Raw genomic sequence first — 15,129 nt, forward strand, 5'->3', positions numbered from 1 at the left:
GAGTTTACATAAATTTCTTATTTTCTTTATTTACTTTCTTTTGGTCTACTCCATCCTCAATTTACATCAATTTCTCATTTTCTTTCTTTTCTTTCTTTTGGTTTACTCCATCCTCAGTTTAAATAAATATCTCATTTTCTTTCTTTCGGTCTACTCCATCCTCAGTTTACATCAATTTCTAATTTTTCTTCTTCTTTTCAGTCAACTCCATCCCAACTTTACATAATTTCTCTTTCTTTTTTCCTTCAATCCACTTCATCGCGAGTTTACATAAATTTCTCGATTTTTTTCTTTTCTTTCTTTCGGTCTACTCCATCCACAGTTTAAATAAATTTCTAATTTTTCTTCTTTTTTCAGTCTACTCGATCCCAACTTTACATAATTTCTCTTTTTTTTTCTTTCAATCTACTTCATCACAAGTTTACACAAATTTCTCGTTTCCTCTTTTTTTCTTTTCTTCGTTCTACCCCATGAGTTCGCGTAAATTTTTCGCATTACTAGCTACTCCATCGATCTATTTCGCTCCCCGACCGTTTAAATGTCCATCCATAATTAATAATCGCGTGCCGTGATTTCGCGTGCCGTGATTTCGCGTGCATTCGTCACGTTACGAGATCGGACGATTCGGTTGGAAATTAATATCAATCCGCGAGCGGTGTTCTCACAAGTACCACGTACCACATAAAAACGTTTGCTCCGCGTTCGAAGATGTGGAATACAAGAAAAGGATCAAAGGCATCGACGAACATCAAAAAATCACTACCAGAGGAACACAATTATTTTTACAACGATGAAATATTTACGGACTTCCAAACCCGTCAGAAAACCACCCTGAAGGAAATGGAGTCCGTGCCGACTGACGCTCCGAATAAAATTGGCATGCAAACCATCGTCCCGAAGAACAACACCGAGAAATACTTGGTGGAATTAGCAAGCACCTCGACTATACACGGCCTTAAACATTTGGTAGCACCGAACAGACACCCTGCAGAGAAGTAAATTTTTGTCTTTTGTTTCTTCGTTCGATGCTTGATGACTGGTTAGATTGATCTCGAATGATCACATTCCTGTGTTGTGGATTTAAATTGTAGAACCTGACGACTGGTCGAGCATCTTACAAGGGAAGATTCAGAATTGACTCTCACCGATTGCGATGAAATTTGACTGAACGATTGATCTATATTTATGATAAGAGCAACTCTAATTCTAGTCGTAGATGATCGGTGAATTTTAAGAAAAGTAGAGATCTATATCTATAATAAGCGCAACTCTAATTTTAGTTGTAAATGATCGGTGAATTTTAAGAAAAGTGGAGATCTATATCTATAATAAGCATAACTCTAATTCTAGTCGTAGATGATCGGTAAATTTTAAGAAAAATAGATCTCAAAATTTGGAAATACCTCGTAAGTAAGCATAACCGTACACTGGAACAATTTACACCAGTGATCACTATGACTCATAGGGATAGAATTTTTCCAATTTTATTTTTCTTTTTTTGGTACGTTCAATCATTATCGTTTTATTAATAATATAATACGCCACAATGGCCACTACCATGAATTGTTCTATCGCACAGACGTGTCTAATTACACGTTTTTTTTTCAAATTTTGACACTTAATTTTAGCGTCTACGGCTAAAATTACAATTCTACTTACTCTAAGCACAGAACTATCGCTCTGTCGAATTTCATTGCAATCGGTGAGAATCGCTTCTAAACCACCCTTTGATACAGAGTCCGTAACCGTATAAATAGGAAGACGTACAAGGTGTTCGAATAACAGAGCACTCTTTCGATATTAGACTTTATTTATTCGAATAGAAATGAAAAAAAGATCGACAATTTCTTTAAGTATTCAACGATCGTGTATCTCCGTGACATCCGTATTACATGATACTGCAATTTCATTCGTACACGATTATTTCGCAAGGTTTCTAGCAGTCCTGTTCATCGCCGGAGCTCTACTGTGTCTGATCTACTTGTCGCTCCAATTCTGGACTCGGTACCAAAACAGCGCTGTGGTCATCGTGGTAGACATCGAACGCGACCTGTTCAAGATATCGAAGCCAGCCATATTTATCTGTCCAGTACCGAACGTGGTGACCAGCAAGATACCGGATGCGTTCAGAAAGTAAGATGAACACTTCAACGTACTCGGCCCTTTCGTGAATGGTTTACAAATTTCTGTGCAGACACGGTGTGGAGCAGACACCGGAAGCGGAACAGTTCTTCACCTTTCTCGCCAACATCAATTACCAAAACATGTCCGAGACGCCTAACTTCGATCAAGTGCCGCCAAGCAAATGGTTGGCGATCCTTCGCGATTTGAAAAAAGACAGTTCTCATAACCATACGGAGGAAAATGATTCGTACAAGACTTGGATAGTGACAGAACGTGGCTTTTGTATTGCAAAGAGGAACGTCTTCGCGGTTTACGCTACGTACGAGTCAGTATAGTTCGATGGAAGGTCGCGTAATCGTTGTATACACCACGATAAACGTAAGTTTCCTGTTCCACAAGGTATTGGGCGAGCAACAACTGGACCGTTGTTCCTGTACCGAAGGATCTACCGTTCTACGATCAGAACGATAACGGTGGACACGAATCCTTCTCTACGAAGGGTACAATGATGGTATAGATCGCATTTGTAACGTATAGTTCGAGATTGTGTAACGTAAAACACGATCGGATGACTCGAGGTTTCTCTTTCCTTCGATCAGTTCGCCGTGAGCGATCCCTTCCAGGCGTACTCGTTCGATGTTCTCACGATCTACGCGCAACCGCAAGTGATACGAAACCCGATCATATCGATATCCGAGATCAAAGCACACGTGACGCTCAATGAGCTCCAGGTCCATCAGAGGAAATGCAAATTTTATAGTGACGGTGGTTTGAGAACTTGGCCGATCTACGAGAAGAACATGTGCAAGATAGAGTGCAGGATGCGCGTGATAGAGGATCGTTGCAAGTGTCGACCACACTTCGCCAGGCCTATAGGTCGAGAAATTAATCGTAAACGAATCGTTTCCCGAATATCTTTCGTCTTCCTCGTTCGATGTTGTTGTTGTTGTTGTACTTTTCTCGAAATACGAAATAAAAGAATAATTCTTCTTCGTAGAAGGTGTCGATGTATGCAATGCGGCGCAGCTACGTTGTATCGGTGACATAAAGGACGACCTCTTCCTGTCCGAGGATCCACCGTCTTCCTGCGGCTGCGTTCCAAACTGCAACATCGTCCTGTATCGGATAACTGAGGGCGAGATAACCGAACTGTACTCGTCTACGTTGATCCTTATCGAAACGACGAGCAGAATGTGTGAAAATTAAACCATCGTTCGATTGTTTCAGGTACGATACGCCTACCCCCATGTCGGTTATCACATTAATCATCCAACTTCCGGAAGTCATCTACAATCGATCGGTGTTGTACGGATTTACCGACTTTTTAAGTACGTATACGCGAACGTGTAACGAAGTTCAACGAATGATCGAACGTATGAACGTTCTTGTGCCGTAGCTAGCGTTGGTGGGGCCGCTGGATTGTTTCTCGGTGCCAGCGTGTTATCCTTCGTGGAAATATTTTACTACGCCACGTTACGCGTGTGTTTCTACCTGAAACGAGCGAAGCGACAGTATAAAAAAGACAAGACGGTTGATTTAACTCAAACACCGTAACGTGTACATCATCTTTGTTTTCCAACCCACGGGAGAGATAGTATCATTAAATACGTACCGGGGAGTGTTTAAAAAATATTATGTTTATTGCAAAACAAATTGCTTCATCCCGACAGTACACGATGTAAAATAAATATCGTCACACACATATATATATATACAACTGTACACGCAACTGTACGCCGCAACCGCGCAATGATTGTACATCAATTTACAGGGAGAGCGAAGAATTTACCGTTTCCTTGAATGCCTCTCGTTTTGATTTAGACCTCGCCTACCGAGAAGATCAACAAGACTAGCTAAAAGGACGCTAAAATGTCACCGAACGATGTACCCGGTTCCTTGGCCGCTGCCTCGAAGGTTTCCACGAAAGCTTTCTTTTGGGTTTCCTTGGACAACTAGCAAACAGAAAGACAAACGTTAGACTCGTGTACGAGTTCGCGAATTACGCGATACGCGAAATTCCATACCTTGTGATAAAAATCGGAAGCCGCGATACATAGCATCTTTTTGTCCTCGTATTCGTACTTGCCGATTCTCGATTGCACGTACGGAAATCTGAGGTATCCAGAGTTCAGGAAGTTGTCTTCACGTTGAATGGTTACGTTATATATCGTGCATGGTTACGAAACGGTTAATTGTTTGATTCACGAAAGGATACAAGGCTCTCAGCCAATGATTCGTGGACGTGCTAATGAAAAAGCAAGACAAACACCAGGTTGACATCATCACCGGTAAACTTTGAATGAAATTTGGCAAACTGAACACGACCCAGTCTTGAAGTAGCTCCATTTGCGCGCAGGTACACGCTCTCTCGCAGACCTGTGACAAAAAAAAGAAAACAACGTTTCAAATCGCTCGCGTCGTTTGATAACGATCAACTACCTTCGTCGATTAGTTACGCGTTCGTTGTTATTCTATTACTAGCGATACAAACTTTAAAGACAACAGCGGAAAGTAATCTCGGATGGTGCTGCTGAGGCGACAAGAATTCTCCTATAACTTTAGTTAGAATCTCAGACGGTGGAAAGAAGTCTCCGAGAACGCCCGAGAGAACCGTGCAGAGCAGCTCAACCTCCATCGAATGTCCTTTCCTTATCTTGTCGAAAATGGCGGAGGTGCGCTCTATAGACCGTACCAGCACTTCCGGTTCTACATCTGGTAACGGTTCCTCTACTTCCGGTTGGTTTAACCTATCCGCTGCTTCCGTGTACATACAAGTCAGCAACAATTGTAAGGCTGGTAACGACAGCATCGGACTCAGTTGCTTCAAACGATCTATTGCAACTTTTACTATTTGCTCGGCCACGTTTCCAATCACGCTCTTGGTCACCACAAGTCGCTCGAGGCCCTGAAAATTGGTCAAAAATATTAAACACTGAAGTATACAATAGTAAACAATAAGTATACACGGATTCAAGGGTATAGCCGAACACAATAGATACGCTCCTAAACTGAATTTGGATCGTTTCATAGCTTCTCAAGAAAACCTATTTGCTCCAAGATTTAATTTTGTATTTCGATTGGGGGAATATTAAATTGTAAAAATTGAAAATTATGATTTTGATGAACAGATCGTCAGAATTATGTTGATGAACAGATATGCTCCTAAACTGAATTCGAATCGTTCCATAGCTTCTCAAGAAAACCTATTTGTTCCAAGATTTAATGTTGTATTTCGATTGGAGATTTTCAAAAATTGAAAATTATAATTTCCCTAGTTTTAGGGAATTCTTTCAATGCCGATTTTACATCGAAGCAGCCGCCGAACTATAATTATACTTTTACTGTAAGTACACACGAGTCAATAATAGAACTGCTATCTGAAAAAAAGAATTCGTTAATTAGGCCTCGTGTGAAACGTTTCTTGATACAACTATAATCGATATTTATTCACACATATTTTAAGAGTATTTTAAAAATATTTTTACCCGAAATATACAGGAAACTAATTTCCAGTCGAGATACATAATTAAAGTTTGGCACAGATGGGTTTCTTTCGATAAACTATCAAACCCAAAGCGAATAGAATTCGGTTCAAGAGCATATTCCACCTTCTTATGAGGGTTACAGTCCTCAAATGAGAATGGTGTACCTGCAGAAGCGTCTGATGCAAGCTGGAAGAAATATTTTGGGAGTTCAATAAGGTGAGAACCAATTCCAGCACAGCTGGAGCCTCCGTGTCCGGTGGTGTGTCCTCTGCGTGCTCGAGCAGAAAGAACACCAGTGCCCACATCACACCCTGATGCTCCTCACTTTGATTTAATACGCTGAATTCAAGAAACAAATCGGACGAATACAAATTTTCAATCTAAGTAATAGTCGTAATACGGTTTACCTGTTTGCATCTTGCGCGTCAAGATGCTTTTGTATATACTCGATCGCTAACGGGTGTATTATGTTCATGGTTTCCTCGCAGTTCGTTAGCACAGCACTTTGTAGTAAGTACAACGACCCGTGAAGGGCGGCCACCCTTGCAGGTAAGAAACCTGACTTGAGACTGACGTCCACCAATCGTTTAACTTTCTCTAGCGTTTCCAAATCCTGCAAAAAGGCAACGAGAACAAGGTCACAGTGATTCCGGATGTTTCTCAGCGGCTTCGTTGTACAGGGTGTCGCAAAATTGTACGTGCACCGTAGGTATAGATTTTACAGCTTTGGAAGATGCCACAAAATTGACCTTGAATTTTACTCATTACCGTTTGTAAATACAAAAAATACAAGAACTATGACAGACTCGATGATCAAATCTTTCCTTCAAAATATGAAAAAAATAAATTTACAAATATTAAACTTTTCATATTAAATATTAAATACTTTAAAAACTTTAAAGTATATATTAAAAACTTATCATAGTTTTATATTAAAACTTTAATATAATTTTTCAAGAGAGCCATTTGAGTTACGACCCACGGTTCCTTCGAGACTGTTTAACTTCGCGACGAGTGGAATTACAATGCGATGAAAAAAAAATGGTTGACCTTGAAAAACTGGTCAAGATCAATTTTACGGCATCCTGCATCAATTTCCACTGAACCAAGATCATAGAATCTGCCCACAGTGCTGACGGTGTACAATTTGGTAACACCCTATACAAGAACATTGCAAAACGTACCAATGGTGTCAGTACAGCTGCAGCCTTGCAAGCGCACACCACTAGGTACTGATGCAAGATAACATTATCGACAGGATGAATCCTCGAGATCTCCAAACACGTGTCCAGCATCCATTGATACTGAGCCCTCTCCGCGAACAATTCCGAAATTGCCAGGACAGACTTGACGGTCTCCGTGAGCAACTGTACGGGCGTGTTGGTGTGCGGGGACATCCATGTCGTGTATAGCTCTACCAAGAATCGTAGACAAGAGTCCAAGTCGAGAGACGAGGACATCAACGCGTCGTTTCTCCTGTTCTTCAAATTGAGAACAGAGGCGTTCAGTTTGTCCTCGTACAAGTTGCACGACGACCATAAATAGGACACGGACACCTGGCTGTACGTGTACTTGTTCGAGCTGGCGACCCTCTCGACGTTTCCCCTATGAAATACGTGGTCCATGTTCAAGCCACCGATGCTCTCCGAGTCGTTCATGCACTCGTACTTCCACGTGAGAACGTCCTGAATCGCGTACAGCTTCTGCGAGCTGACTTTGTAGACAGAAAGCTGAGGATCCCTCGGATAGTGGATCAGGGTGCTGGCTAACGGGTTACCAGGATACGGAAGAAGCAAAGTCTGCAACAATAATCTCGTTATCGCCTGTACGGCCAAGGTACTCGCTTGAATCAAAGTTGGGATCTCTTCGTTGACAATGGTCTCGTTCTGGGAAAGATTGAGGACTCCCAAGAGCGCCATCCATATCTCTTCGAACTGCAACCGTGAGATCCAACCCAACAAGTTTATCCTGTAGATGAATTGCTCCAGGATCTCCACTTCCAACAAGAGATTCGACTCGGAGGGTAACAACGGGAAGTAACATTTGGTTGGACCAGAACCGACAAAGTCCCAATTCTGTTTCCAAACCAACGGTGGCATCAGGATGTAGGAGTTCACCAGTGGCTGACGACCAATGGTCACGATCAGGTCCCGTATCGTGTCAAACAGATACTGTGGGATGTTCTTCAACGATCTTTCCTTCTGACAACGCTCCAACCAAGCGACCAGAGAGGCCATTTGAGCACAGGTTCGAGCAAATTCTTTGGTGTCCTCATCCTCGAGTGCTGGCTCCAAAGCACGGGCATCTATAACCGGTAGAGAGTCGATCGTCGTCAGCAGATACTCAACGATCCTCGTTAACGAAGCTGCAGCTGTACAGACCCACGAGTACTTCGTGCTGTCCCCGAGGATCTTACTCGGACCTGGATGTTTCGTGATCTCAGAGGCGCAGCTCAACGCGAGCTCCATGTCTCTTGGTCTCAGTTTCTTCACCTTGTTCACGTCCGCGTGTATCATCCAGTGGGTCAACTCCAGACACAGAACCGCGAACTTGGCGAGATCCTCCTCCGACTTGATGTCTATCTTCGCCAAGTTGTACTTGGCTAGTTTCGGTAAGGTTTTCATGTAAATTTTCACGGCCGGTATCAACATGAAAAGTATGTCCCAGTACATGGACTCGTTCAGAAGCTCGTCGAAACGAATCGCGTACTTCATTTCCTTCGAGTTGAGGTTAGAACGCGTCGGATTATAAATGTGATGGGGTTTTGGCATCAATTCGTTCACATAGTGAACGTGGTCCAGTAAACATTGCTTCGCTGCGCTGTAGAGTGGGCTGGCTTCGAAATTGAAGTCCTTCTCGTTCTGAGCAACACCGAATTCGTACTTTTGGCACTTCTCGACGCTCGTTCGTATACCCAATATGATGCAAGGTTTCAGAACGGTAATATTGAACTCCTTGCAAGACAATATCCCGAGACAATCCTCGAAATCCAACTCTTTCAGCAACTGGGCAGCCTCCGAGGGATTGTGACCGATATTCGTGTTGCAACACCTTAACTTCACCTGGGACAAGAACCAATTACGGTCCAATTGTATACTCTTCACCGTGGAAGGATTGAACGGTCTACATTGGTCCAGTTCCAATGGGGACAGATCGTAGTATTGTACACCGAGCTTGTTCAACAGGCTGACCAATCCCCCATGTTTCTTCGCGAGTTTGGTCACCTGCAGCGTATCCATGATCTTGACGAGATCCTCTTTGGCTAGATGCTTGGTCACGTCCGCGGATGGGGTGGTCAGCAGTATCTCCACTCTTCGACTGGCTATTTTCGCCGCCATTCTGGACAAAGCAAGATATTTAGTGGACAGTAATCTCGGTATCAAGGTCATTAAGACTGCCCCACTCTGCGAGTGATGAGCACCTTCTATACATTGTAGAAGTCGCTCGACGAAACTGGGTTGCGACAGGTCTGTGCACTTGGTAGCGATGGCTTGCACCAACAAACCGCTGGCAGCTGGATTCCTGTGCACAGCAACGGTGAGTAAATCTCTGACAGGTGACTCGATGACATTGTTCACCGCTTCTTTCGTATGGTTGACCAGCAGCCACGTCAGTGGCTCCGCGTCGTTCAGATTCTCGCAGACGTAATCGCAGAATAATATAATGCCACCTTTTCTGATGATCTGGATGTTGATGCTGCTCGGTTGATCGTTCTTCTTCTCTTCAACGGGCGAAGAGTGAACAACGTACTCCGAACGATGAGTGCCCAACACCTTCGACCAAAACGACATCTCATTGTACCCCAATAAAGTCATTAAGTAGGCCCACTGACATGTCAGCGTTGGACACTTGCTTCCAATGTTCAACATCAAGTAATTCAGATTGGCGATCGGTAGTTTCTCTTCGTCGGGAATGTTACGACCTTGAATCATTTGCATGGTCGCGTTCGCGACTTTGCAGTGACTTCCGGACTCGAACATGTGGATGCACAACTGTAGAAAGAACGCGAATTGATGGACCAGGTAATGGTCGTTTTCCAAAGAATCGGCGAATCCGACGAACGAATTGTTCACCTTGTGGTCGATCAGTCCAAGAAGATTGTAGACCTTAGAACCGACCCGGCTGATAACTTTGAATATGAATTTAGCTAGTATTCGTTCCGGTGGAACATCGATCGACTGGATCCCTAAAACGTTCAATGGATCCATGGTCAGAGTGGTGGGCTCCAAAAGAAGAAACGTTTTCGACAACTCTGTCATGTTCGCGCTAAGTTCGAAAAGACGTGCCAACATTGCTTCCTCCTTCGCGCACGAAATTAATGCTAAAAAGACGACGTTGATCATTCCCAACCATCGTTGTAAAGTCAAACTCGATGCCTCCGCAGAGGCGGGCGCAACGAGGAGCACTTTTAAAAGCGGATCAACCGGTCTGAAAACCATGGGGGAAATGGCTGCGAATAATTTAACTAGAGCGATGTGAGCTTTCTCTGACTCTGTTCGGACTTTTCCAGCCGCCAGCATAGGAAGGATGGTGTCCATCGTCAGTCTAGACCATCTTCGCCACTTTTCTTCACCGTTTCCATCTCCGCTGAATCTAGACTCCGTCAAGCACAACGCCAAGAGTTCGATGATCTGGTGATACTCCACAAGACGTAAGAGCATCGAGATCAATACTTCCCTTGTCGTTTCCAGTTCTCTCTGTTCCATCAGGTTCGAGCTCGCATTTCGAACCAAGAATACGTCCTCGACCACTGGAGCAAGGGCTGGTATACAATGCGTGAGGGCTGATTGTCCACTTGCCATAAGACCATCGCACAATTGGATTATTTTTGGCACTCCGATTATCACTTTCGAGTGATTCTTTTCGTACGACAAGTGCACCAAGAAATTGAAGATCTTCGGCAGAAGGTACTCCGTCTGCTGTACATGACCTTCTTCGATGAATTCAAACTGCTTCAGAACAAATTTAATGAATATTCCTTCAGAATCCAACAAACAATAGTTAACTCTCAATTGCACCAGCTGGCTGAGCAGCATTAATACTTGACATTGTAATGGCACGCTACTTGTTACTGTGTACTGTTTCAGAGACTGTATGACCATTGGCTCGAAAAGTCGAATAAACGAAGCTATGGAATTCTTTTGATCCGTCGAACGCGATATATTCTTAAAAACGGAAGAGAACTTTCTGTCTCCTTTCCTACGTAGAAATCCTACCCACCTGGAATAAAGTATTTTATGCGATGAAAATGTTATGATTCTTTTATATGAAACTATAATTAAGATATTGTATAATATGCGCTCACCCAGTATCTGGTTCATTTTCACCCCTACAATTGTTCCCGATGGATTTGATTGTATCCGCCATTTGCCTTGCGGGATTTTGAAAGCAATGATTATAAAATCCTTTAATATCGTCCCTTGATAAAGTTAATCTGTCTGTATTCTTCTGGCCATCCGATTCGTTCCATTGTGCATACACGTTTATACTGCATAAACATTTCAATAATTGTTGAACACATTGGACAGTTGCGGTCGGCGACAGTACAACTGTACTTTGTAAATAATATAAGACCTCTTCTGTAATTTGAGCTGCTTCGTTAAATGATATAATTTCGAGAATTTGAGACAACACGTCCAGAATTGCATTTAACAAAGACAAATACATTTCACTAGCATGCGGTTCGAGAGTTGCTAAGTAATTTAAATGTGCCGCTTTAAGAATGTCGTACATTTTCATGTAATGAGGTACTGAAACAAATGCACCCATTTGTTCTTTCCCAAATTTTATGCCTCCAATTCGTTCTCCTTTCTCTTTCGATTTTTGTTCAGGTAAAATTTTTTTTTTCGGGGACAACGTTTGCGTAGACGTCAATGATGATAATGTTGTTTTTGCACTTGATTGCGCCAACTGTACCTTGTCGATTATGTGGACAAATATATTTAGCACTCTGATAACATGCGTCAACAACAGCTCTATTTGCTTGTCTTTAAATGTACCCCAATTTTTAGACGGATCGTTGGGTTTGAAGTTGCTAAAAGCCAACCCCGATGCTAGATTGCCAGCTAGTAAAATCAAATGCCTGTGCGTCGACAAATCTAGGCTTATAGGAGATGACGATAGCAAAGGTAGAGCTAAAGATAGGAGACTGTTGCTAACAGACGTTGGCATCATATCGCTTGTAAAATTTGATTCACTAATGTCTAGTCGACTACCGCTCTTTTTGTGAGATTTTTTCAACAATGTCTTTGGTAAAATACAATCCCACCCTCTAATATACACAGTAGTAGTATATACATCGCTTAAATGAAAAAGAGCTTCGCAACAACCATACACTAAATATTTCGACGATTGTACTCCAAGAATTTCTGCCAACATATTGACTATAATAGACAAAGAGTATTCTACATTTGGATGACAGTGTAACCCACTATAAGGATTCAAGGATGCAAATGGCTGTATAGACGTCTTTACAAATAACTTTTGTTTCTCTTGACAAGAGGACAATTCTAAACTGCTTCCACTTACAGTGCTTAAAAACTGTTCTGTGTACTGAACAGCTTTTCTTGTAACAACATCTTCTTGTGGCTGTTGAAAGTGTAATAAAGGAATACTCCTAAAACAAATTATGTTAATTAGAAGACACGAAACATAACAATGGAACGGTATAAATTACATGGTAACTCTTACTTTACAATAGCATCTGATGCAGCATGTCTAATTCTCTGGTCTTGGTCACCTAATAACGTTATAATAACATCGATAAAATGTTCTTGGAACATTGATCCACCAGTTATATGTTCTATAGTAACATATGATATCTCACTCAATAGTTCTACTAATTTAACTTTTACCAGAAAATATGGATTCTTTACTAGTTGAGGTAATGCAGATAACACAGTAATTCCATATTTATTGTCGACAGATTCTAACAACTCTGGCAGACACAAACTAAATGCTGTTAGTGTTTGTCGACAAGTTGTAGCAGAATCATCTTCTAATCCCTATTTTAAAAATATATGAATCAAAATTTTTCAAACAACAGTATAATACTCTAATACCTTGAAAGTTCTAATATAGTCTTTTACCTTTAAAAGTAATTTTATTAAATTCTCTAACGATACACTTCCATGTACTTTCTTTTTTGCAATTTCTGCCTCAAAGTTTTTAAAGGATCCACCATATTGAGTATATACAGATTTTAAAAACGTACCAATAATGATTGATATATTACCCCTAATTTGAGGATCTGGATGATTTGCAAACAATAATATATCTGTTATCATTTGTTCGTTTTCAGTAAAATTTGATTCTTTGGCAATAGGCATTAAAAACATGTTTGGAAAAAGTTTTAAAATATAAGCCACACAGTTTAGAGCAAGAGATTTTACACTAACACGAAAATATTTATCTGGCATTACGTGACCAACATTGCCAGTTAAAAGAAAAGACGACACCAAATAACGACAGCAAAATTTTAAAGGAATATCAGGATCTGTAAATGTCCCAATGTTTATTTCCCGCAATGAGAAATCCAAAGAAAGCTTTTTAGGAGAAGCAATAGATGATGCAACTTCTTCAGAATAATCTAGATCCTTTACTTCATTTTGGAAACTTGGAAAAACTTTTTCTGATTTTTCTACTTCACTTCCAATGTCACTACCTTCTTCTACAGCTTCGTCTAAAATAGACACATACATAAACAATACACCTTTTATAGAATAAGAATATCTTTTATATTATACATTTTCTCTTACTGTCAATAACTCCAATTTTCAAGCCACTATAATTTTCCATTATCTTTCCTTTCATTTCTATAATATCACTGGAACAGTCCTTTTGACTTTGCAAATTCTGCACTAATGGGTGTACAGCCTCAGAGTCTAATATCCATTTTTCTATTTTTGGATTTATGTCCGGCATATCAGATTCAAGTAAATTTAAAGTAGATTCTGAATTTTCACAGCAAGCTGTGGTAGTACTAGAGGTACTCATTTGACTTAATGATAATGTTGTTTCATTTTGATTTAATGCTATTCTATTGTATGTTGTTCCTTTATTTGATAACAATAAACGTACTAGAGCTTTTGGAGGTGATTTTAAAAGATGAGTCAAAGTTTCTAAAGCAGCATTTATAATATTATGATCAGAATGCCATTTTGTATAATGCAAACATAGTTCATAAATTTGTAACAAATTATCTATCTGTGTTGTGTCATCATCTTGAAGTTCTACAGGATTGCATACATGTGGCAAAATTATTCTTATACATCCAAATACACCAATAATAGTAGCTATGCGACCCTCATCCTCACTTATGGGCACTATATCTGTGACAAAGTAATATTTAATTAAAAATGTGCCATAATTATACACAATATACGAAGAACATTTACCTAGAAGATGTTTCAATACATAGTTTAAAAAGAATTGTGGTTTCCTACAATTTAAACATGTTGCTAGAATCATATTTGCAGCAGCTCTGCGAAATGCTGCTTGCACTGAACATACATTTTCGAAGAAAGCTTTCAACAAGGTCTAAAAATATAAATATACCTAAGTTCATAGTCGTAATACAATGAATATTTCTTTTCATAAGTTACCTTGACATCATTGTCTGTCATAAATGGCCCTAAAGCTTTCATAATTAAGGGTAATGATTGGGATAATGTTTCTATTACGGCTTCTTCTGAACGTTTTGCAATAACTTCTACACAAGGTATCAGATTGGACACATAAGCTTTTCCTCTTGTGGGACGAATCATATGACTAAGAAGTCCAAATCTCCACAGCGCGGCCCTCAAAGTTCTAGCTGGTCCATTTTCTTTTATTTTATTATAAAGTTCTATTTGAACTTTGACAATATTACTGTCAGTTATGGTCTAACAAATATTATAGATATTAGATAAATATTAATATTTTTACAATAGGTATTGTTAAGAAATGTAAAACATAAATGCTGTACCCTTATAATCTTATTCAAAGTTTCATCAGCTACCATTCTGATATCAGATTCATCATCATTGCACAGCGTTAACAATGTTTCAATCGAAAGAGTAAGAACCTGAGGAAACTTGGTTGCCATTTTTACATTTGGTGAACATATTCCTTCTGCTATTGCCATGCAACATGCTAATTTTTCTTTCCTTTAATTTAAAATAAGTTTTTTTATTTTCAAACTTTTACAGTTCTCTCAATTACTATTAAATGAAAAAAAAAACAATTTATTCGTGTACCTTGTGCTCGAATCTGACAGAACAGTATTTGATTCTTGAGTTGTTTTCAAAGCCTCTATGGCTTTCAATAAGTTGTTTAAAGTTGTCATTTTTGTTAAAATATATCGTTAATCAAGTCGTTTTTCACTTTCTACAAATTAAATTTTTGACGAGTGACATTTTGATAATGTAGGCCGAATTTATGATAGACATATCGTACGTGTAAAGCTACATGCTGCTTGATACCATATTTATTTGTGATTCAAACGTCAGGTTGAAAGCATTACTCACAATAGCTTCTTTAA

The 15,129-nt window shown here is 40.1% G+C and overlaps 2 protein-coding genes across 7 annotated transcripts; one reads left to right on the plus strand and one right to left on the minus strand.

The window, feature by feature from the left end:
- The first annotated feature begins 695 nt into the window (after positions 1–695).
- On the plus strand, positions 696–3,828 carry LOC143147043 (pickpocket protein 28). The gene is made up of 8 exons (XM_076311889.1): positions 696–995; positions 1,933–2,133; positions 2,195–2,453; positions 2,522–2,635; positions 2,724–3,000; positions 3,122–3,275; positions 3,352–3,452; positions 3,521–3,828. Exons 1-8 carry the CDS (start codon positions 709–711, stop codon positions 3,676–3,678), a joined length of 1,551 nt encoding a protein of 516 aa, XP_076168004.1. The 5' UTR covers positions 696–708; the 3' UTR covers positions 3,679–3,828.
- Htt (huntingtin) lies at positions 3,234–15,095 on the minus strand. Of its 6 annotated transcripts, none has more exons than XR_012991355.1 (16): positions 14,846–15,094; positions 14,575–14,755; positions 14,213–14,491; positions 14,006–14,147; positions 13,367–13,939; positions 12,698–13,320; positions 12,300–12,613; positions 10,915–12,225; positions 6,794–10,829; positions 6,017–6,222; positions 5,774–5,948; positions 4,616–5,029; positions 4,340–4,500; positions 4,149–4,236; positions 3,914–4,076; positions 3,234–3,611 (listed from the first exon to the last, which is right to left on the minus strand). XR_012991355.1 is itself a non-coding variant. In XM_076306295.1 (15 exons), exons 1-15 carry the CDS (start codon positions 14,932–14,934, stop codon positions 3,978–3,980), a joined length of 8,676 nt encoding a protein of 2,891 aa, XP_076162410.1. In that variant the 5' UTR covers positions 14,935–15,095; the 3' UTR covers positions 3,644–3,977. The 6 variants fall into 6 exon arrangements, 4 of the variants coding, with proteins under 4 accessions (XP_076162410.1, XP_076162419.1, XP_076162395.1 ...); XR_012991354.1 differs by having other exon boundaries at positions 3,234–3,615; XM_076306295.1 differs by lacking the exon at positions 3,234–3,611 and having other exon boundaries at positions 3,644–4,076; positions 5,774–5,933; positions 14,846–15,095.
- Positions 15,096–15,129: the final 34 nt, after the last annotated feature.

The sequence above is a fragment of the Ptiloglossa arizonensis genome, chromosome 1, assembly GCF_051014685.1.
Source record: "Ptiloglossa arizonensis isolate GNS036 chromosome 1, iyPtiAriz1_principal, whole genome shotgun sequence".
Taxonomy (NCBI): Eukaryota; Metazoa; Arthropoda; class Insecta; order Hymenoptera; family Colletidae; genus Ptiloglossa; species Ptiloglossa arizonensis.

Excerpts from the sequence above, each read along its gene's own strand:
- LOC143147043 (XM_076311889.1), top strand. The coding sequence starts at position 709 with ATGTGGAATACAAGAAAAGGATCAAAGGCATCGACGAACATCAAAAAA. Across the intron at positions 2,134-2,194 it reads ATACCGGATGCGTTCAGAAA|ACACGGTGTGGAGCAGACAC; the intron begins GTAAGATGAACA and ends ATTTCTGTGCAG. Across the intron at positions 2,454-2,521 it reads TTTACGCTACGTACGAGTCA|AGGTATTGGGCGAGCAACAA; the intron begins GTATAGTTCGAT and ends TCCTGTTCCACA.
- Htt (XM_076306280.1), bottom strand. The coding sequence starts at position 14,934 with ATGACAACTTTAAACAACTTATTGAAAGCCATAGAGGCTTTGAAAACA. Across the intron at positions 13,321-13,366 it reads GAAAATTGGAGTTATTGACA|GTGTATTGTTTATGTATGTG; the intron begins GTAAGAGAAAAT and ends ATTCTATAAAAG. Across the intron at positions 12,226-12,299 it reads GCATCAGATGCTATTGTAAA|GAGTATTCCTTTATTACACT; the intron begins GTAAGAGTTACC and ends AATTTGTTTTAG.